Source organism: Cervus canadensis, chromosome 8, assembly GCF_019320065.1.
Source record: "Cervus canadensis isolate Bull #8, Minnesota chromosome 8, ASM1932006v1, whole genome shotgun sequence".
NCBI classification, from domain to species: domain Eukaryota; kingdom Metazoa; phylum Chordata; class Mammalia; order Artiodactyla; family Cervidae; genus Cervus; species Cervus canadensis.
In genome coordinates this window covers 387,976-411,581 of record NC_057393.1, presented here as the reverse complement: position 1 = coordinate 411,581, position 23,606 = coordinate 387,976, and the positions used below count along the sequence as shown (strand labels likewise).

The window sequence follows — 23,606 nt, the reverse complement described above, 5'->3', positions numbered from 1 at the left end:
GTTTTCTAGTATTGCTAGACTGATTATCCTTAGTATGATTTAATTGTTTCCAACATAGAGGAGACTAAACTTAAATTACCATAGCCTGGTGTTATCTATATAAATCCATCCCATAATTGTGGGAGATTTTTCCTCCTTTGCTGAAACTTTGCTTGTTGATTGAGCTTGAGTAATAGAAGAATGCTCAAATTTATGGCCAGAGTCAGAGCAGGCATTATTAATTGGCCTGGTGAGGGGGTCCCATCTAGTAATATCACAGTGACCTGAATATGACTATAATTTTATTTTTTTTAAGTAAATTTTCTCAGGGCCAACCAGTTAGAGCCTTGTAGTAGAGAAATTTACTAAGGCAACCCAGAACTAGACACAGGTAAATTGGCCACAAACCCAACAACTGGATTGATTTCTAAAATTAGCATAGGATCAGGCCTATGATAGAAAAGCATTTGATTTATATGCAAAGGTCTAAGAAGTCAAGAAAACATTATAAATGATCATATGAATCAGGTCCAGCATCTTGGGCAAGCAGTCTATCTCTGATGTCTTCATCTTTTCATCCTGGTGTAGTGTAGTTTCTCCTGATAAAAAAGTCCTTCCATCCAAGTTGGAGAGTCCCTTAAATTATGTCTTTTTCCAGTCCTGGTTGCAGGTCATGGGGCATCTGATCTTCATCCAAAGATAGATTACTGAGATAAGCTTCAGAAGCAAACTTAGGGTGTTCTTTAAGAATTCAATTAAATTTTACATTAATATCACATAACAGCAAAGAACTATCTAAGAAATGAGTCTTACTACCTCCATTGGTAGACCTCCATTAACAAACTGGGATTTAACATTTATTGAAACATCTTTTTCTCCCTAAAATTACCCTCATTTTTATCAAATATAACCAAATTCAGGCTAGCTTGTTTGCAAAATAAGTCTGTTCTCACTAATTTTGGTCTGATGATTTATATAACCATGATTGATCATAGACTTTTTATTTTGCTGAAACATTTATAGAATCTCAGACTGAACTTTTAAAATAAAACAGGGCTGGGAAACTCACACCAAAGGCTTATGACAGATTTTGCCTAAGAAATCTAGGTGAATTCTTCCCTCTTTAAGGTCTCAAAAATTCCTTGAGATTTTGTACCTGTTAGTGAGATAACCTTCCTAGCTCATTTGATAAACTTACTGAAAACCTAAGAGTTTCAAATTTCTGAAGGAGTCAGACAGAAAATATAATTGTTTTGTTTATAACATATAATTTTACCAAATTATTTTCATAATTAGTTTGAGAGAAAGGTTTTCCCTACTCCCAGAAAACGCAAGATTCAAACCTGTAATTTCTCAGAGGAAACCATAAAAGTTATGAGCATATTCGCTGGTTCATTCAGTCCTTTGTTAGCTTTTGTGAAGTCATCAGATTTTTCATTAGAATACCAAGACATATCAAAATGTTAAAAACTCCATATAATTTCATGGATATCTGTACTAATTTTACCATACATTATAACATGAGCAGATTTATTACTCATTTGATAATCTTTTTCATGTAATTTAACTAACCAAATAAACACAGTTTAATATCTCTCTTTGGGATGTTTCGGGGGCCCTCTGAAGCACCCCAAAGTTAGCTAGAGGTCAAAGGAACTTGAAAAGAATTCGATTTAGGAAGTTTTATTGAAAAGATCAATTAAAAGTGTTTAGAACATTTGGTCAGATTTAGTCAACGTTGATGGGTGTATCATTTAGCTTGTTGATATGTCACAATGGGCGCAAATACCAAGGCTCAAGGTCTAATGAAAGTCAGCTCCACCATCTTGGACCTAGTTGGCTCTAACCAGTTTTCTTATGGCTGTGTCATTCCTAACAAAATCCATTTATCTAACTAATTGTAATCCAATTTTAGAAAATCCTGATCATGAGTAACTCTTTTTAGTATTTTTTTCATACTTTTTTTTTTTTTTTTACTGAAAGCACACTTTCTGCTTTCCTTTAGCAACCAAGAGCTAACTTTTATATTAGCATTTTATAGATTGGTGAGCATAAATACCAGTGATAATTTCTAAAACCCTTGCTTTCTTAAAAGCATTTTAGTATGGCATCAAATATTATTCATTTATACTCCCAAATCTCTTTAGTTTCTCTGTAAAAGGAAATCAGTGTTTGGTAGTAAATGTTTCAAAATCTTATTTTATTTGGAAATGACCTAACTATTCAATAGACTTCCAACACAACCCTTAGAAATTCAAGTTATGCCAATCTGGAGAGACTATTTTAGACAGATATTCCTAAAGAATAATTATTCCTAATAGAGTTTATATAAAAGCTCATATCTCATTTACATTTTTTAGAAGTTTCTTCACTCGAGGTAATTTCCTTGTTGACAAACTTGTAACAGATGTAATATTTAACTTATATTAAACCTAGGTACAATGAAAATGTTCTACTTCATGTTAATTACTCTAAGACATGTCTATATTAGATAGGTCAACAAACAAACATTAATATCAGGTATTTAAAATGGAATATTTCCCAGTTCACATGAACCTGGAATTTATTGTTTAATTTAGGATTACTTGATTTGTAAGTGTTTACCTTTCTTTAGGCCAATTCAATAGAGCTCACTTACAAATTAACCTAAAAAATATTACCCAGAGACAAAGACATACCAAGACACATTTAGACAGACTCAGTGCAAGATTTAGCTTCATTTTCTAACTTTAGTCATGAATTAGATATTACAATATAAAATTTACTAGTTTATAAAAACAGTTGAAATAAAAAATTTTAAGGCTTTTTCCCTTTTCCCTCAGTCTCAGGTGTTAGAGAAGGTCTAGATAAGTGTTCCTGAGAGCCCTGGTCTCAAGGCACCGGGAAAGAAAATCAAGTTCTAACAAAATGGTGGCAGGTCTAAACCAAATGGTGGCCAGACAAAGCAAAATGGCCATCAAAAATCACAACACAAAACACAGAGTTAAAACACATACATATAAACCTGGCAGTCTTCATCAGACACTCCCTTAAATACAAGAATACAGTCTCTCAAAAAACCTTCTATAGAGACACAGACCTTCAGATGTCTTCAAAGATTTCAAAGGGAGGAAAGGAAGCCAGGTTGAAAGAAGAAGGGGGAGGAGGCGGGAAAGGGGGGCAAAAGGGGTGGCCTTACAGACGTCTCCTGCCACCTGCAGACACCCAGGCGTTACGGGACTTTTCCCTGAGCTTCCAGAGAAGGGAGGACTGGAACTTGGCCCTACCAGAAATCAGAACCAGAATTCGAGTTCTCTGCCAAGAGGAGGTGATCAGTCTCCAACCCTCAGCTCAGGCTGAGGCCCTTCCACCAGATTCCTGCGTCCAGGATCGGGGGACTAGAAAAACAGGGAAGGATGGGCAGGGTTAATGAGAGGAAAGAGAGAGGGAAGGGGAGAGGGTCAGTAAAGTCTCTTGTTCCTTACCGGTCGGGGCACTCTGGCCAGTTGTCCGTGTCAGGAGGAGACCAGGGACAAAAAGGTCCCAGTTGTGGCCACTGGGTCTGGTCCATTGGCAGGCAAGCTGGCCCCTGAGTACCCCAAGTGGTCAGGATGTCAGTCTCAGTGAAGAAGAGTCCCCACCAGAGTCGTCATTTGTTGCAGGAAAGGGGACCCCTTCCTGGGCCCGAAACTGGGCTCTTGTCTAACACTCAGAAATGAATTGTCCGAGGAGACACATGTGCTGACAAACAAGAGATTTTATTGGGAAGGGCGCCCGGGTGGAGAGCAGGAGGGTGAGGGAACACGGGAGAACTGCTCGCAGTCTGGGGTTTTATGGTGATGGGATGAGTTTCTGGGTGGTCTTTGGCCAATCATTCTAATTCGGAGTCTTTCCTGGTGGCGCACGCATTGCTCAGCCAAGATGGATGCTAGCGAGAGGGATTCTGGGGAGTGGACGGACACGCAGTGTCTCCTTTCGACCTTTCCCAAACTCTTCTGGTTTGTGGTGGCTTATTAGTTCTGTATTCCTTATCAGGATTTCCTGTCTTAAAACTCATGCAAATGGTTACTGTGGTGCCTGGCCAGGGTGGGCGGTTTCAATCAGCGTGCTTCCCCTAACAAAACCAGGGAGACTCCACTGCACACCCACTACGGGGGCTGTTGTAAAAGGCACGGACACTAACAAGTGTTAGTGAGGAGATGGAGAAATCAGAGCCCTCACACTCGGGAGCCAGACATGTTGAAGGTGGAAACAGACAGAACAGGTTCCACCTTGAAAGCAGGACTCTATCTTGGGCCGGACTGTGGACTTTGAGCTCTAGGTCCCGTATCTATGGAAACGACGTACCAACTGGAAAACCAGGCCCCCAGAAGGAAGAGCCCCAGGGCTCCTACCTATACTCTCCATCACCTAAAGTTCAGGTCAGTCCGACTCTTTGCGACCCATGAATCGCAGCACGCCAGGCCTCCCTGTCCATCACCAACTCCTGGAGTTTACTCAAACTCATGTCCATCGAGTTGGTGATGCCATCCAGCCATCTCATCCTCTGTCATCCCCTTCTCTTCCTGCCCCCAATCCCTCCCAGCATCAGGGTCTTTTCCAATGAGTCAACTCTTCACATGAGGTGGCCAAAGTATTGGAGTTTCAGCTTCAGCATCAGTCCTTCAAATGAACACCCAGGACTGATCTCCTTTAGGATGGACTGGTTGGATCTCCTTGCAGTCCAAGGGACTCTCAAGAGTCTTCTCCTAAAAGAATACCCTAATTATCTGTGTAACCGAATAGAATCATACATTCTATTATGCTTATTGGGGTATGACCACAGGCCTATTGTTAACTACCTAGGCTTAAGGCATATGAATCACGGGTTAACTTTGATTGTATCTTTCTTTTCCTTTGTTCAGACTAGTTTCAGGGAATTTGGGGAGGTGGGTTTGGGCACGTACACTTAGGGTATATAAGGTTTTCACAAAAACTGGTCAGTGTCCTTGGCTAAGCGTGTTAGGGGAAGCACACTGACTGAAACCACCCACCCTGGCCGGGCTCTCTAGTAACCATTTGCATGAGTTGTTTTGTGACAGGAGGTCCTGGTAAGGAATATGGAACTAATAAGCTACCACCAACCAGAAAAGTTTGGTAAAGGTCAAAAGGAGACACCACGTGTCCGTCCACTTCCCAGAATCCCTCTCGCCACCATCCATCTTGGCTGAGTGATGCGTGCACCACCAGGAGGGACTCTGAGTCAGAATGATCACTCAGTCAAGATGGATGCTGGCGAGAGGGATTCTGGGAAGTGGACAGACACGCGGTGTCTCCTTTTGACCTTTCCTGAACTCTTCCAAGGAGACTCTGTCTGGCGCCGCCTGTGTAATAAACTGCACTCCACTATCTGCGTTGTCCTTCTGAGTGAGTTTGTTTCCTGAAATGCGGGGCTACAACACCGGGGGCAGTGCAGCTGCTCTGGGAAGCAGGCCTCCAGCCTCAGAGGCCGCCTCAGGTCAGCCGTGACACGGTGTTCCATTCCTAGGTACATACCCAGGAGAAGTGGGAATGTGTGTTCGTACAATAACTTGTACACAAATGCCCACAGCAGCATCATTCATAACACCCAAAAGTGTCCATTAACACAGTTGGGAGGGTGGCCCTTCCCCCTAGTGGGGCGCTCTTCAGCCGTGAAAGGAGTACCAGACTGACATAGGACAGAGCAGGGAAGGCCCTGAGCACGTGAAGCTCAGCCTCAGACACAGAAGCCTACACGACGCGTGATTCCGTTTGTGCGCATCCGGGGCGAGGCCAGGTGCGTGGCGGGGCTGAGAGCGAGGAGGGCGCTGGGGAGTGACGGCCAGTGGGCACGGGGTTTCCTTTCGGGGTGACAAAGTGTTCCGGAATTAGATGGTGCTGGTGATAGTACAACTTTGTGAATGTCCTAAAAGCCACTGCATTTTACAGTTTCAGATGGCGAATTTTATGGTATGTTGATTATATCTTGGTGTTAGTTATATCTTAAAGTGGCTCACTGGTAAAGAATCCACCTTCAGTGCAGGAGACGCAGAAGATGGGGGTTCACTCCCTGGGTTGGGAAGATCCCCTGGAGGAGGGCATGGCAACCCTCTCCAGTATTCTTACCTGGAAAATCCTACCAACAGAGCCTAGCGGGCTACAGTCCATGGGGTCGGAAAGAATCAGATACAACTGAAGTGACTGACCAAAGTGCAAAGACAAATAATCTTATCTTTGAAATATCCAACCTCTATCAAAAGCAGCCTGTCTCTGGCTGTAGTTCACCTCTGCTCCTTCAGTCCCTGGGTCCACCTGCGATTCTTCCCCCCTCACATCTGGTGGATGTGGTGAGTTTCACTTGCAAAAGGACTCTTCCTGCCACGACCCTGCCTAGCCCTGGCCAGGGCCCCTGCTTGCCCTCCTAGAGTCTCCCTGCAGTTTCTCCCCTGCCACCCGGAGAGTGAGGGCCACACTGCTCATGCCCTCTCAGGCCCCCGGGGGCTTCTGTGCCCCCGAGTGGAGGTCAGTCACCTCCGTGTGCCCTCCCCTGCCCTGCCCCAGCCCCAGGGCCCCCGGCTGCTGCAGGGCCAGGCGAGGTTCTCCCACCCCAGGGCCTCGACACTGGCTGCCTCTGCCCCAGAAGTCTTCTCTGTGACACTCCCCAGCTGCGTTCTTTCAGGTCCTTATTCCCGAGCCTTCCCTGACCACTTGACTTAGGGTTGCAGCCTCCCTGGGTCTCCCAAAGCCCCTCCTCCCACTGGTCCAGCGTCCACTCCCAGCGTCCCCGCCTGGACGTGCGCTGTCTCCCCTCTGCCCCCACCGTCAGCCTGCGCATGCCGCCTTGGCCGCGCTGGCCTCCTCCGCGGGGCGCGGGGCCTCCACCGGGCCTGCCTTCTCGGCCTGAGCTTGTTTCTCCGCTTTGTCACGGCCTCGGACTTGGCATTCCCGTCTTTTCACTTCCGGCACAGAAACACTCCTGCTCTCCCCTCCCGGCATTCAGCCGTCGGCACCGGGCAGGCCTTGCGCCACCAGGGCCGAGGACGCCCACTTCAGGTAACTCGCTGGGCACGGAGCTGCCTTTCCAGGTTGCCGCTTGGTGGTGTCCTGGGCGCAGGGACCTCGCCCGCCTGCACCCTAGTGGTGCCAGGCACCCGGAGCTGCACGCCTCCCAGTGACCGCGGCTCAGGGCTACAGGCGGCTGGGGCGGCCCCCTGAGGCCTCTGCAGCCGCACCTTCTGCCGGGAGGCATGCTTGTCCGGATAGAGGCACCGCCCAGGGCCGCCCTCCTTGCACCTACAGGGGTCCAGGAGGTGCGCAGGGCTGTGCAACCCACTGGCGGCCCGTGTGTGCAGCATCACGGGTGCAGCCATTGATAAATTCTGAGCCCTCATTGGCGCCTTCGCCCCAGCCTCTGCCTGCTCTGCAGCAGCGCAGCCCCAGGGTGTTCGCTGTGGCAGCTGGGCAGGCGGCATCATGAGGCTCCCTCTCTGCCTCCTGGGCCTTGGGCCCCTTGTGCTCACCCTCCAGGCTGCTCTCCCAGGTGAGTGTCTCGCTCCAGCTCCAGGGGCATTGGAGACGGGCGGGTTCGGGAAGGGTGGGTCTTGCTCTGCCCTGGGCATGGCTGGACTGGGCTCCCATGCCCTGGGCCAGGGTCCAGCCTCAGTTCTGAGATTTCTGACTGATCATGATTCTTGAGAAGATGTTTTGCAATGTAGAATGATTTAAAAATACAGTTTGTTGGTAAAAATACCACCATGGGTGCTTGGTCTGGGATCTCCTCCAACACTGTTTGAAGAAGGAATTCATAGGGCCTGGACTCCATCTCAGGCCTGTCTGTGCTGATCGTGCGCGGCCACCTCTCCAGTGGACTCTGAACTCTGTGCTTAGCGCCTGTGGGAATGACAATGGAAGGATAAGACCCCCCTCTGGGCAGGGGAATCTTGAAGAACAGACACTAATCACCCCTGCCTCCGGACACTAGCTATCAGAATGTAAGCACAGGCTTATCAGTTATTAACTATTTGTTATGTAACTGCGGGCTTATTGATTATTGACTGTTTGAACACATAACACGTGAATGATGGGGTTATTGTAGTTGTATTTACCCTTCCTTTGTTTATGTAAGTCTCAAGGGAATTGGGGTAGTGGGTTTGGACACATGGGGTATAAAAGATTTTCACAAATGCTGGTCGGGGTCCTTGGCTAAGAGGAGACTCTGCCTTGGGCCCGCCGGCGTAATAAACTGCACTCCACTATCTGCATTGTCCTTCTGAGTGAGTCTGTTTCCCGGAAAGCGTGGCTATAACATGTTCACCTCGCCACCTCCCCTGTGCCCTGCTTTGCCCGTCTCCCCCATGCACACCCTGCCACCCCCGCGAGGCCTCCAACATCTGGTCCAAGGAGCTCTGTAGCACCCCTCCTCCCTCTGTGCAGGGGCCCGGAGCCATGGAGGGTCTGCGAGGTGGGGAGGGCGTCGAGTTTAGCTTTACTTCCCTCCATTCCTAATCTTTCTCTCTTGGCCTCTCTGGTCTCCCAGGAGTCCTTCAGTCTTCCTTCTCCGAGTCTCAGGCTGACAGCCAGTCTCCTCTCATCTCAAGGAAATCCCCTAAGGCCTCCACGGCGCCAAGCAGTGGCCCCAGCCGCCTTTGCCCTGACCCCACGTCCTGACCTGGCTGACTCCCTGCCTTTCTCTGGGCTGGGGCTGCGGGGTGCTGCTCCTGCCCACAGAGGTGTCCTGCACACGCTGTGTGCTCCAGCCCGATCTTCTGGCTGCAGCCTTGTTAGGAGACACACCAGCTGTCGCCACTGCTGGGCCTTCCTCTCACCGGAGCCAGGGTGGGGCTGGCCCTCACTCTGGCCTTGCTGCAGATGGGTTCTGGCCGCACGGCTGCCCCGGTTAGGCAGCGAACCCCTCGGGAGGGATTTTATCCTTCGGAGTCAGACAGGGACAGAGGGGGTTCTGAACACTCTCAAGTGTGCAAGTGATTGTGCACACATGTATGTGAGTGTGCGAGTGTGCAACTGCCATCTCTGGAGAGCTGGGTGAAGGAGCATGAGCAGATTTTTGCTCTCAGGGCCCAGAGGGGCTGGGTGTGGCCCCCGTGTTTGGAGATGCTCATCCAGGCTGGGTCACACACCCAGTGACCTGGATGGGCAGGCAGGGAGGACGGGCCCTCCACCTTGGGGGCAGTGTAGACAGCGCTGTGTCCATTCTGGCCCCTTGCTGCTGGTCCCTTCCACACCTGAGGCCCTGGATGCTCACCTACCTGCTCCCTCTCCCTAACCCTTGCCTGGGCCTGAGCACCATCCCCACAAGTCACCCCAGCCTGCCCTCCTGAGGTCCCCACGCTTTCCCAGCCCCCTCCAGCCATGTCCTGCCTTCTTCCAGGAGGATTCAGGAACCATGAATCCCTTCCCTCTCCTGCTGGGAAAGCCCTGGGAGGGTGGTCATGGTGGCCTGGTCCTTGTCTGCCTCCATGGTGGGCTCTCAGAGCCCCCTTGTCCTCTGGGGGTGGAGGTGGCAGCCTTGAGGTTTGGAGACAAGGGCCTGGATGCTACTTCAGAGGCCCAAGGCCCAGGGATCCAGCCCGAGTTGGGGCAGATGCCCTGGGGCTCCTTCTGCAGCACCTTCATGATGAAGATGCAGGCATCGGGGTGGGGCCTCCTCTGAGCTGGGGCAGGAGGACCCCAGCATGGCCAGCCCAGAGGCCCCGAAATGGTCAGGGCTGCTGGGGGTGTTAGGACCTCACTCAGAACAGGTTTGAACTTGTCCCATGGAAGGACCTCGGGCCTCTGAAGGGCCTGTTCCTGGGCTCCTGGAAAGACCCCTCTGGTCTGGGGGCAGAGTCGCACGGTGCTCTTTAACCGGAGCCTGCATCTCCCACAGGAGCGGCCCCCGAGGAGCAGCTGACCATCTTCCTTCACATCACCCGCTGCAACGGGATCCTGCTGCTCCGACGCCGAGGCCAGCTGGGCACCGCGCGCACAGACACCTGGGGCTCCCCGGAGGCCGCAGTGGTCTGCAGGGAGCTGGGCTGTGGGGCCCCCTTGGGTGCCCCCAGGGAGGTCCCGGGTCCTGAGATCATGGCTCAGCCCTGGCTGCATGGCCTGACCTGCCAGGGCAACGAGTCCTCCATCCAGGAGTGAGCTCTGGGCACCTGGGGCCCTCAACCCTGTCCGCATGACTGGGTGCCAGCCATGATGTGCGTGGGTAAGGGCTGCCCCTCCCTCCATTCCCTCTGACACCCGCACTAGGGCCTGTGCTGGACCTGGGAATGCCAGGTGACCCCGAAGTCCTGCTCCTAGCAGGCGGGGAAGAGGCCCCAGTGCCACAGCCCCAGGGACCACTAGCCATGGGTATGCAGTTTTCACAGAAGCACAGGAAGGGCCTGTGGCCTGGGGACCGGGCTCAGAAGCCCCCCAGTCCTCTGAGCAGCATCCATCTGGGCAAATCACATCTGTGTGGCCCGCAGGCCGATGACTCAAGAGTGGCAGTGAGATTCCCGCTGCACAGGTCAGGGAGTCAGGGAGATGCTAGTCCGGCCTGGCTGGTGGAGGGGCTCTCAGAGGCACCCAAAGTTTCAGCAGGGAACCGAGCCTGATGCTCTCAGTGGGAGGGCTATTTTTGCCAGGCTCCTGACCCCTCGGGGAGTGGGAAGGCTGGGTCTTGGTTGAGTGGTGGTTACACGCGGATGCATTTGCCTACACCCATCAAGCTGTAGGTTCGGAATGTGTGTGTGGAGGAAGACCCGCATGGGCAGGTGGGTGGGTTGCAGGGAATTGCACGCAGACCTGGCATCACTTCCAAGGAGGGTCAATCAGGGCTGTGGGGTCAGGGATAGGGGTGGGAGTGCAGACTTTCAGAGAAGAGTAATAATAGGAAGTGGGGGTGGGAGCTGGATGAGGGGGCTGGGGGGCATGGATGTGAGGGGGTGGGGTCACAGAATGGGTGGTGGGGGTTCTCTGTGCCCAAGGCTGAGGTGGGACTGGGTTCCTGGACGAGGTGGGGGTCGGGAGTGGCAAGTGGAATTTATTGGGTGGGGGAGGTGAGCATCCTCTCCTCTGGTAGAATGTTCAGGTGCAGGGCAGGGGTGGGTGCTGAAAGGCTGGTGCAGGATCTCGGAGGTGAAGCCAGGACTCCTGGGGACTGTTCTGGACACAGTGGAGGAGCCAGGCAGGGGGACCTGGGAGCTGGGAGCTCGGCCGTGAGGAACGGGGAGGACCCACTCCCCAAGGAGCAGGCAGGAACCCTGCAGCCTGAGAGGTGTACCTGCAAGGCCAGTGACATGGCTGCCTTCTCTGAGACGCGCTCCTTTGCAGGGGGTCTGGAGGTGGTGGTAAAGCTGGTGGGTGGAAGGAGCCCCTGCGCTGGCGTCCTGGGGCTGGAGCACTTCAACCAGACACTAACTTCCTGTGACCCGCAGTCAGTCGAGGCCGGCACTGTCTTCTGCAAGGAACTGGGGTGCGGCTCAATGCTCCAGGCTCCCAGCCCCCCACCAGAGACAGAAGGTCCCAGAAAGGGGCAGCAGTTTGTTGTCTGTGAGGGCTCTGAGCCAGCCGTCCTGAACTGCAAGATCAACTGGGCAAACTTCAAGCCTTGTGTCTCACATGGTGAGGTGATCTGCTCAGGTAAGAAAGCTGCTTCCTGATCTTTTAGAGCCCCTGTGACCCTTTAGATCGTGTGTCCGTGGCCTAACCCCAGTTGACCTAGGGCCGCCCATAACTTGAGGTTCTTGGTCTCCGTGTCCCTTTGTGGGGTCAGTTGGGTGACCTCTCGATGAAGAACTGGTGCCCAACGTTTCATGATTTTAGGAGTGCTTCCTGGAGGTTGGGGTAGGAAAAGGACTCTCCCCAGAAATGTTACGGTCCTCCCCCTCAGATTAGGCCTTTCCAGGGTTCTCTAACAGAGGTAGTACTTTCCTCCGAGAGGCTCCTGAGCCACGTAAGTGGTCACTCTCCTGCTGCACACACACGCTTGAGGGCCTTGCCATCAAGAAATCAGTGCAGGATGGAATTTTGAAAGAGCTAGTTTTGTGTCTAAAGGAAGAGCTGGATGGTTTGGGAGGTGAGGTGGGGTGGGAGGAGGCTGTCCTCCGCCCAACGTTGACCTGAAGTGATGGCCCAGGTCCTGCTTGTCAGTGACAGCAGCTCAGCCCCAGTGACCTCAATAAAGAAAGGGGCGGGAGGGATGGGAGAGCATGCCGGGCTCAGCCACTGGGCACCATGAGTGCCAGGGCATGCTGGGTCTGTGCTCGTGGCTCTTGGCACCCAGAACCTCAGTCACAGAAGCAGCAGGAGGAGTGGGTGCAGGGCAGCTGGCTGGTGCCTTTCTCTGCACTTCTCTCCAGAAGGTGCAACAGTGACCAGCGTCGTGGTGCTCAGGGATCACTGTCTCCAGGGGTCCACCGGGCCCCTCATGGGGAGAATCCATCAGAACCTTTAGGGGATTTTTCAACACACCCCCGCATGAGTAGGGTGCAGCCAGCTTTGAGAATCTCTGGGCTAACTTCAGCTGTAATTGGGGCTTATTGGAAACACACAAGACAGTTTCCGAGTTCAGTCAACTGCCTGAGCCAACAAAATAGTGCAGGGCTCCCTGGTCTGGACGGGATGAGAAGCTGGCAGCCCAGGTCCCATGCTCCTCGGGAGGCCTGCTGGCTTTCCCTGTCTCCACCTGCCGCCTCAGGGTCACAGGCACTTGCCACCATGCAGTGCTTAGAGGCAGCCTGGCGGTGGGAGCAGAAACACGAAGATGGCCGTCCAGGAGGGATGGCCACAACTGCTTTGTGACCACTGCGGACCAACGTGTGGCAAGTGAGGGGCTCCAATGGCCCCAGGAAGTCGTAAGAGGGACTGGATGTAAGAAGAGACCACTGTGGGTGTGGGGAGCCCCCCGGGGGGGGGGTCCCTGGGTGCAAGGGAGAGTACCCATGAAACCACTGAAGAGGGAAGGATGGTGTGAACTCTCTGCGCCCACAGGACACATGGAGGCCAGGCTGGTGGGTGGTGAGCACTCCTGTGCTGGGCGCCTGGAGGTGAAGCGGGGCCTGACCTGGGGCACCGTCTGTGACGCTGACCTGGACCTGGCCACTGCCCACGTGGTGTGCCGGGAGCTGCAGTGCGGCACGGCCGTGTCCACACCCAAGGGCGCCCACTTCGGCCAGGGCTCGGGGCTCGTGTGGACCGAGGCCTTCCGCTGTGTGGGCAATGAGTCCCTGCTGTTCCACTGCCCTCGGGGCCCGGGGCACCAGTGTGGGCACGGCCAGGATGCGGGGCTCAGGTGCTCAGGTGAGGCCACGAGGGGGGCTCCCAGGCTGGGCCCTGCCCGCTCCCTGCCAGCCTCCCTCTCAGGGTGCAGCTGGCCCAGCTCCAAGGGGCCTCCTTCCAGGAGGTGAGCCCATCCCCTTGAGGAAGTGCTGCTTCTGCGGGTTGCGGGCAGGCTTTGGGGACAGAGGGATGTGACCCCAAGGCCGGCACAGAGCCCTGTACACATGTATCCCCTGGGCATTGCCGCTGAGGCGGGTGGGGAGCTGGCAGAGAAGGGGACCCGGGAGCCCCACCCTGGGTGTGAAAGGAAGAAAGAGCCGGGAGCAGGGCCCGTCGGGGGAGCGACGCCGACACCCCCTCCCCCTGCAGAGTTCCGGCTAGTCAACGGCAGCAGCGCCTGCGAGGGGCGCGTGGAGCTCCAGGTCCAGGGGGCCTGGGCGCCCCTCTGTGCCGCCCACTGGGACTTGGCAGACGCCACTGTCCTCTGCCACCAGCTCGACTGTGGGAACGCGGTGGCCACGCCCCCAGGGGGCCACTTTGGGGGCGGGGCCTCCGCCCTCTGGCCAGACAAGGTGCACTGCGCGGGGACAGAGTCCCACCTGTGGGACTGCCCCGTGAGCACCCTGGGGGCGCCCGCGTGTGGCCCCGGCCATGCAGCCGCCGCCGTCTGCTCAGGTGGGTCAGCGCGAGCGCGGCCGGAGGGGAGGCCGGGAGCGGACAGGGCTGCGCTGGGAGGCGGCGTCCTCGGCCCGGGACAGGCCGGGTGCCACCCGCCGGCCCCCGCCGCCCTGCAGTGTCCTCCTCCCCCCGGCCCCCGCTCCCAGGTCTCCCCGACGCCCTGCGGCTGAGGGACGGACAGAGCCGCTGCGATGGCCGCGTGGAGGTGTCCCTGGACGGGGTGTGGGGCCGCGTCCTGGACGAGGCCTGGGACCTGCGCGGCGCAGCCGTCGTCTGCAGGCAGCTGGGCTGCGGGCATGCGCTCAGCGCCCCGGGGGCCGCGCACTTCGGGGCCGGGGCCGGGCGCATCTGGATGGACGAGCTGGCCTGTGAGGGCCACGAGGCCGCGCCGTGGCGGTGCCCGTCGGGAGGCTGGGGCCGACACGACTGCGGCCACAAGGAGGATGCCGGTGGCCTCTGCTCAGGTGGGTGCTGAGACCCAAGTGCCCTCCCAGGGCCGCTGGGTCTCCAGGGGTCTCGCGGTGTTCCTGCGTAAGGTAATGGCCAGTGCTTTTCTGGGATTGCACTGAAACGTCCAGGGCTGTTCCCCCCGCTGGTTTGAAGAACTCTGCACTTGACTCCTCAGTGCCCTCCTGCTGCAGTGATGCTGAGCGACTGACGCCCCCTTCTTTGCCCTGTGGGCAGGGGGTGGGGTGGGGTGGGAGGTGCCCTGCGGTGGGCAGAGTGAGCTCACCTTGCTCCTGCTCTTGGAGTAGCACTGGGGGCCTTTCTCCGCAGCTGCTGGAAGCCCATCTCACATTTGGACTTGGGGCTTCCCTGTCTTGGATTCTTGATTTTGATCCACATTTCAGTGTGCTGGACCGGTTCTTTCCAGAGTATTGTTGAGGCATGGTAGGAAGATTGCTTGCTTTTAGCTCATACATCTCTGAGGCTTTTTGTGTGCATCTTGTGTGGGTGCGATTATTCTCAGTGATGGGGTTTTGTCACACGCTGGAGGCATCTGTGCTTCCTTCCTCCTCCAGGGTCTCTGGGAAACCCTTTGAGAGGGGGTGGGCATCCCCGCGTGGGCTCTTGGCCTCTTCTGATGGATTTTGGTTCCTATTCTTGCTTTAGGAACGTTTTCTGTAACTTTCTTGGATGTCTTAGATGACTGCTTCTGCTTAAGTCATTGCATTTCTTTTCAAGTAGCAGGCGCATTGTTCTGGCTCCCCCAACCTTGTCACTCATCTGGTGGGGGTGGGGTCTCTGCCCCTTCCTCCTGCTTCCTGGGAGAGGGTCTCTAGGTGCTGTCCACTTCACACTTCGCTCTGCTGGCACTCTGGTCTGTCCTTGGGTGTAGGTTTCACTCCCACTGTTTTCAGCTTGAAGCTCTTCCTTCCTCCGTGCTCTGGGCTCCTCAGGCAGTTGCTGGTGCTCGCTGGCGGACAGGCCTCTGTAGGGGACCTGGCTGTTGGCAGGGGTGGGGACTCTGCTGTCCCGATTAGCCTGGCAGCAGCGGTGTTCCGAGGGGAGATCAGAGGCAGGCAGGCGCTATGAGGCCCAGGCGCGGAGCGGGCACCGGTCACTCTTGCCCCGTGCATTTGGTTGGTGGAAGGTCAGAGGTCAGCCCAGATCCAGGGCTGGGAGTAGACTCGCTGAGGGGGCAGGGACAGGCGGGGGTCTGAGTGGCCGCTTTTACTCTATCACAGATGCAATTCCTGCCGTTTATTTTCTAAGCCTATTTTACTTAGTTAAGATCCTGTCAGATGCAATTCATGTCTCAATTCTTCAATTTATCCCCATGTATGTATTTTGATGTTTTCTGATTATGGGCCCTTTTGACTTATTTTTAGAGGGTTGTGTCCTACTCCACCGTGTGGTCATGTTATAGTCGGCTTAACATACTCCTTGTTCCTGGACTTTCACCACTCCAGGGTAACAAGACACGACTTGGGTGCTGACCAGCCAGGACCAATGACAGACTCGGAGATCGGGCTAATTCCTTTTTTGTTGTTGAATTTTTACAGTCACTGCCAAATTGATCATGTTGTTTAAAAGGGTTATTCTGTATCTGAGTGACTTCCAGGGACAGATTTCTACAGTCAGTTGAGTTACTAGGGATCGCAGCATTGGAGCTGGGGCTTAAATTGGCTCCCTGTGGGCCGCTGCTCCCGTCTCGGGTGGGGATGGGCGGGGATGTGGGTGGTGTGAGCTGGATGCCAGAGGACCTGGCTTGGCTCGGGTCTCGGTGCTGGGGGCCCCTGGTTTCGGCCTCCTCCTCCAGAGCCCCTGACCCGAGGGGCTTGTCTTCCAGAGGCAGTGGCCCTGAGGCTGCGCGGTGGTGCCGGGCCCTGTGCCGGGTGGTTGGACGTGTTCCACAACGGAACGTGGGGGGCCGTGTGCAGTAACGCCCTGGAGGACGCCTCCTTGTCCATCATCTGCCAGCAGCTGGGCTGCGGGGAGCAGGGCTGGCTGGAGAACAGGCCGGGGCACAGCAGCCTGGGCACCTCCTGGGTGGACAGCATCCAGTGCCGCCGGCTGCGAAACTCCACGCTGTGGCAGTGCCCCTCAGCCCCCTGGCACCCGCGCTCTTGCACCCGTGGAGAGGAAGTCTGGATCACCTGTGCAGGTAGGCCCTGCCACCTACTGCCAGTGGGCAGACTCTGGGGGCCCTCGAGGCAGCTTCAGTGTCCTGACAGGTCATCCACAAGGCTGCCATTCACCGATGGCTGGGGGTGGTGGGGTCTCTGGGCTCCACAGGTTCCGTTCTGAAGCTTCTCTGAGCATTTATGCTGGGTGAACCGCTATTTGAATCCAACAGGATCATCAGGGACAACGACGCAGGATTCCGGGGAGGCCCTCAATTGCTCCTTGATGGGCAGCTGCCCAGGTACCCCCCCACCGCCCCTCCCCCGCCCCCCACCAATCCCCTCCCCATCCGGGTCCTGCCCCGCGGTGACCACAGACCCCTCTTGCAGAGGAGGGCGAGCTGCGCGTGCGCGGGGGTGAGGACCGCTGCTCGGGCCGCGTGGAGCTCTGGCACGCGGGCTCCTGGGGCACCGTGTGTGATGACTCCTGGGACCTGGCGGACGCCGAGGTCGTGTGCCGGCAGCTGGGGTGCGGCCGGGCTGTGGGCGCCCTGGCGGGGGCCGCCTTCGGACCAGGCTCGGGGCCCGTGTGGCTGGATGAGGTGGGGTGCCGGGGCAGCGAGGCCTCCCTGTGGGGCTGCCCGGCGGAGCCGTGGGGCCGCGGAGACTGCGGGCACAAGGAGGACGCGGGCGTGCGCTGCGCGGGTGAGTGGTCCGGGGGGGCTCCGTCTGCCCCCTCAATGGGGTAAGCAGAGTGGTGGGAGGGATGGGAACCAGTTGACGAAAGGGGGACCGGGTGGGTGGGAGTGTCCTACCCAGACGGGACTGTTACACGGCTGGGGATATTCCCGCTGTTCTGCGCCCCTAATCCCAGGAAGCTTCCAAGTGTCCGTGAGGAGTACTGGGGTCTCTGGAGCAGGAGAGTCCCACAGTGCAGGGCTTGGGAACTCACCAGGCCCTTTTCCTGCAGCCATGCCTGGACCAGGCGGTGTGGCACATGGGGTCTGTTCGATATACTTGTGATTGTGTGAGTGTGATGGGTGAATGTGTGAATGTGTGAGCGCTGTGTGCCTGTGTCCACGTGTAAACTGTGTGTGTGTGTGTGTGTGTTTATGCATGTGTGTGCTGGATTCTTGAGCTGCCAATGTGGCCTAGTTGGTCCATGTCCCGTGGGGGCATCCCTGACATGCTCTGGGGATAAAGGTGGCCGTGCAGGAACACTCGGGCTCCAGTCGGTGGGGAGCTCCACTGGGTCCAGGGTTGAGGACTTTGCAAACCTGAGCGCTGGCCAGTGGGCCCCTGGTGAAGCTGGGCAGCTCAGGACTGGCCCAGGCAGGGGCTGCAGCCCTGCTGTCCTCATGTCCCTCCTGTCTCTGCTGGAATGTGGCTACAGCCCACCTTGGAGATGTCCCCTCAGCCCATCCTCAGAGTGGTTTTGCTGGGGCAACACCAGGAGCTCAGAGGCCGAAGGACAGGTGGGCTGTGCCATCTACCCTCAGCTGGAGGCCTGTGTGACTCCCTCTTTCTTATAGGAAAAGCAGACATGGGAGGAGCAGCTTAGGAAAGCCTGATCTCAAGGAGGGTCAGGCCAGAGCCGGCCCTGGCTGGACACATTCCGCAGTCTCTTAGCTGGGCTTCCCACCTTCAGGCCTCCCCTGAAGCGTGTCCTCAGGGCCCATGTGGGGTCATGCTCTGTGGCTCTTCCTCTGGAGCTGGGCTGATGTCCAGGGGTCAGCCTGCCTTTCTGGACTCTTCCTGGCACTGACCCAGCCTCTGCTCCATCTTGGCACAACCCTTTCTCCAACCCCAGCAGAGCCAGCTGCACCTCACCTTTGCTCCAGAGTTATCTGTAGACTTTTCATGCCAGTCACATACGTGCACACCCACCCCTACAACATACATGCACACAATCCCCCACAGCATATACACACATGCACTCCCCCCAATATACACACAGGCACATACACCCTCACAACATACACACATGCACACCCCCCAACATATACACATGTGCACACACCCCCACAATATATACACACATGCACACACACACCCACAATATACACATACACACACACACCCTCACAGCATACACACATGCCCACCCACCCCCACAACATATACATTTGCGCACACACACCTCCACAACATATGCAAACATGCCCACCACCCCACAACATACACATGTGCACACCCCCCCACAACATATACACATGTGCACACACACTCCCACAACATATACATACATGCACACCCCCGTAACATATGGACACACACACACACCCCACAACATATACACACCTGCACACACACGCCCACAACATACACATACACACACCCCTTCAAACGTATACATGCACGCACACACACCCCCACAATATACACACATGCACACACACCTCTGAGCTGCTCTCCCACGGGCATCACTGCTGCCTGGTTGAGTCCCCTGAGCTCCCCCACACAGGGCCCTCACAGCTCCGTGCCTCTCACACCCAGGGCTTCACCCACAGCACGAACACAAGGGGGCCTTCAGTTGAACACCACACTGAGCACGCTTCTCCCCTCTGGGCATCTCCCTGCAGGACCTGTGGAGTCCAGCCAGGCACCCCTGCCAGGCTCACAGGGGACCCTGCCTACCACCATGGCCATCATCATCCTGGGGGCACTGCTCAGCCTTGTCTTCAGTGGGCTGGCGGCTAGGATGTTGCTTGGGAAGCTGCGGGGCAGGGGTAAGTGTCCTGGAATTCAAGTGTCCTGGCCCTTAGGAGTGCACTGGGGACCCAGGCCAGTGAGAAAGGAGACCCAGTGGAGAAAGCAGGAGATGGATGCACATGTGCCCCACACAGTGTGGGGGGGGGGGTAGGGGGAGGGTGTGGAGCTGCTTCAGTAATCCCAGAGGTTCTTGTGCCCGCTGACCAGGGCTTCACTAGAGGTCTGGAGCCAGTAACTCTGCCATAGGCATCCTGGGTGCCTTGGGGTGCCAAGCAGCACCTTCCCCCATGCTGTGACAACCGGAAGTGTCTCCAGACACGACGAGCTGTCTGCTGGGGGCAAAGCTGCCTGGATCAGGAACTCCAGGATCAGAGGCAGGTTTGATAGGATGAGGAGCATTCTTCCAAACCACCACCAGCCTGTAGGATCTGACAAAGGAAGTTTCCTTATTTATGAATTTATTTGTGTAAAAAGTCTTAAAATATAAAGATATTAACTCCTTAGTAATTATACACATAATGAGTCATCTATAGAAAAGAACACTACATAGAAAAAATAAATTTTAGCAAAATTGTAACGTGGGGAAGGTTTTGCTAACCTGGAACCTGAGTGGTGACTCGGCTCACTCAGTAAGTATGACTTTCGTTAACCTGTCAGTGGCAAGTCTCCTCATGTTGCATTTACACTCTATTCACTGATGATTTCACTCATCTAAAATTGTTCACTTTTGAGATTTTCAGTGGCAGCATTGGAGGATGATTCAGGCAGTTTTGTTATACTTCAAATATTTACATCCTTGTGATAGGAATTCTCCTTTGTGTTATCAACTGTTATGCTTATCTTTGTTCATTTCATGAATTTGCATTTAAGTGTAGTTTAAGGAACAGTATTCGTTATAGAGACGGGACTACAAAAAAGAGGCAGACCATTGCCTGACTGTTGTGTTAGGAGGCCAGGGGGGTAGAGGTGATTTGAAGCCTCCTGTTAGCAGCTGTAAGGGTTCAGCTGGACACAGCCCCTCAGGACGTGTCCCTGTCTCTCAGGCTCTGAGAGGGGGTGCCCGTGGGTGTGGTGTCAGGTCTGATATGTCTCAGCCCCTGTTCCTTACATTAGCAGAATCAGAGAACCCTGGGTTCAACCAGAGATGCATTACACTACGGGTGTGGGGTTGAGTCCCAGCCCAGCCCCGCCAGAGCCTTGTGGCTCCCTCACCCTCACGGTGCCATTGCAGAGTTAAGTCAGACAGTGTTCAAATGTGCAGGTGATCAGTACGTGAGGTATTATTACTGGGCCCTTAACTGTAGCTACTGATAACTATAATATGATGACAGTGCAAGTGTTCACCATCCTTTGTAATTAACTGTCTCCGGAAGAGATTCTCAGAATGTGATTATTTGGAACTTGTACGGTAGTGCTGTCATGGACACTTTCAGAGACTTATCAAGAAGTAGGCAAATGCTTAGAAAGGAAATTGTTACTTAATCTCTGACCTCACAAGTTGTTCAGCAAGTTAATAAAAATATAACCATCAGCACTGGGAATCCTTTTACATTTAAGGACAGAAGGATGGAGGCAGGCAAATTCCTGCTGCCAATCTTCTGATATCTGAAACAAGAGGTAGTTTTATTTGTTGCTGTCTGGGTTTAGGCTGATGCTCCCAAAGACAAGCCCTGCCTAGTGTCTTTGTACGTTGGTTGTGCAAGCCCCCTGCCATGGATCTGACCTGGATTCCACACTGTCACCCTGCACCCATCTCTCTGAGTTGTCCGACCCTATGTGGGCACCCAGCTGCCTTTGCAGACTCATAGGTGCAGAGGGCTGCTGACCTGGGACATGACTAGAGTCCACACCTCCATTTGGAGGCTGAGCTGGAGCTGTGAAGGGGCTGGGACAGACAGGAGAGGTGCTGGGGCCAGTGAGGACACAATGAGCCCCCGGCCTGGGATAGAAGGAGCCTGGGATAGAAGGGGCCTGGGATAGATAGATAGGGGCCTGGGATAGAAGGGCCGGGACAGACAGGAGAGGTGCTGGGGTCGGAGAGGACACGGTGAGCCCCCTGCCTGGGACAGGTGTTCTCAGCTCCGGGGCCGCAACGGCCCAGAGCGCCGAGGCTGAAATTGGAGACTGCTTCGAGGACACTGCTGCCTGCAAACACCCGTCTGAATCATGCGGCAGCCCTGGCAGCTTGGGCTGCTCCCCACCCGTATAGAGGCTGCTCTTCTGTTTCCAGGACCTCCCCGGGTGGGGTCTCTCAGTGTGCTCCTTTGCAGAATCCCAAGGACACGAGGAAGTCTCTGAGGTCATCTATGAGCAGATCCTTGAGGAATGGGTAGACTCAAGTGGTGCAAGCCTGAGGCCTGGGACCTCCCTGACTGGTGAATGATGGGCCTTGCACCTCTGCCTTTAGGCTGTCATCAGGATGGGGAGGCATAGCCACCATGAGCTTCCCCAAAGCCCTCTGCCATTTCTGATGAGACTAATGTCCATGATGCAGCAGGTGGGCAGAGCTTGTCATGAACGGATGGTGAGTGGGTGTCTGGCAGGTGCTGGCAGCCTGGTTGTCTGAAAAGCTGCAAGGAAGACAGATCTCTGGGGTCAGACAACGACATGTGCTGAGCAGAGTTAAGGTACAGAGATGTGATGGGGTGGGTCCTGCCTCAGGCCCCAGGTGACATTAGGGTGGGCCCTCGGGGCGGGTGGGGACCAGTTTGCCAGAAGCAGGGAGGAGCCTTGTGCTCCCAGGGTGGCAGGAGGCCTGTGGGGGGATGTTCGGACAGGCAGCAGCAGGGCCGGGCTCCAGGACTCATGGACACACAAGTGTGCACCCCTCCCCATGCCCATGCAGTATTTGCTGGCTGCACGCTCTCTTAGCTGTCCTGGGTTCCCCGAGGCCCGTCTGCCCTAAGGAGACCCAGCCAAGCCAGCCAGCCTCCTGGCCCATGAGGAGGAGTGACAGAAGGTGCCTACAGGTCAACCAATCTTGACCCATCCCTGGGATCCCACACTCTGCTCTGGTGGTTAAGGGGTGGGGGGCAGAACATACCTGGAATCAACCCAGGGGAGTTAAGCACCTGAACCAAGGCTCCTGGGGTGGGTCAGAGAAGGCCAGCACAGAGCCCACCGCCAAGGATGTGCTGGGGTCAGGGGCCAGGAGGACTGGCGAGCAGTCATTAGAAGCCAGGCAGCCCCTCCCTTACTGTCTCCCTCGAGGGACATGGCCTGAACTCCTCCAGCGAGTCTTTTGGACAAACTGGATCAGGTGTCCTGCATAACCCCCGTGTGCCGCCCCGGTGGGCCCTGCCCGTGCACGGAGCGTGGGAGCCCCTGAGACCTGATGAGCCTGGTAACCCACGCCTCTTCTGGCCCTCAGGTGACCTGCCTGCAGAGGACACGCCCGTCACGCTGCAGGCAGGTAGCCCCCTGCAGATGGGACAGGAGCCCCCCTTGCAGGCGTCCTCGGGCTCCAGCTATGACGACATCGGCGCGGCGTGCACAGGGCTGTGAGCCCACCGCTCCTTCTCCACCGGCTCTTCTGCCCTGGGGCGGTTCCAGGGCGAGCTTCGGTTTTTCCTAGTTTTGACAGATTTGTCTTTGGAAGCTTCCTTAACAATCCCCTCCTCTCCTGACTAATAAAACTCCCTCGATTTAATGAGTCTCGCCTTGCGCTTGTGGGAATGGGTTCATTAACCACAGAAACCCTGAACAGTGCAAATGCCCAGTCCGTGCCTCTGCCGGTTCCCATCCAGCAGTGATGGGTGCTAGGCCTGGGGATCTCACCCCCATCGCCTCCCCTCTGAGCGGGCGGGCTGGGTCCCAGATGCTGGGTGCCCCTGCTCACTCTGCGCTGCCGTTGGGGGCCACCGCTCCCTTCCAGCCCATCAGCGGAGCTGTGTTCCCAGCACGCATAATTTGCGAGGAGTGGGGTCCGCTTGTTCCCATTGCCCTGATAGTTCTTCATTTTCAGGCGACTTTTATTTTTAATTGGAGGATCATTATTTTTCAATATTGTGATGGTTTTTACTCAGGCAACGTTTTTATTCTTACAAACGAGATATTCTTTGTGGACAATCTGTGAAAGAGGCATCAGAAGAAAGAAATGTTCACCCTGCAGTCAGACTTGCTAACGACTGTCTTCTTAAAAACGTGTGTGAGGGGCTTCCCCGGTGGCTCAGTGGTAAAGAGTCCGTGGGTTCCGTCTCCGATCTGGGAGGAGCCCACTCCCAGGTGCTGGGGAGCAATCAGGCCTGGATGCCGCAACTGTGGAGCCTGTGCTCTGGAGCTTGGGAAGCGCAGCTGCTGGAGCCCGTGTGCCCCATAGACCTGCTGGAGAGCAGGAGAGGCTTGTGCCAGAGCTAGAGAAAGGCCCCGCCCTAGCAACCAAGGCTCAGCACAGCCCAAAATAACTAAACAGATGCCATGTAAAAA

The 23,606-nt window shown here is 55.1% G+C and overlaps 1 protein-coding gene across 1 annotated transcript; it reads left to right on the top strand.

Annotated features, from left to right (window-relative positions):
- Positions 1–10,155: 10,155 nt before the first annotated feature.
- On the top strand, positions 10,156–22,685 carry LOC122446010 (scavenger receptor cysteine-rich type 1 protein M130-like). Its single transcript, XM_043475659.1, is given in 11 exon segments — positions 10,156–10,168; positions 10,213–10,471; positions 11,120–11,586; positions 12,937–13,245; positions 13,594–13,899; positions 14,049–14,366; positions 16,196–16,533; positions 16,847–17,174; positions 18,118–18,153; positions 19,052–19,198; positions 22,552–22,685. Coding segments are annotated over 11 exon segments (2,655 nt in total).
- The last annotated feature ends 921 nt before the right edge of the window (positions 22,686–23,606 follow it).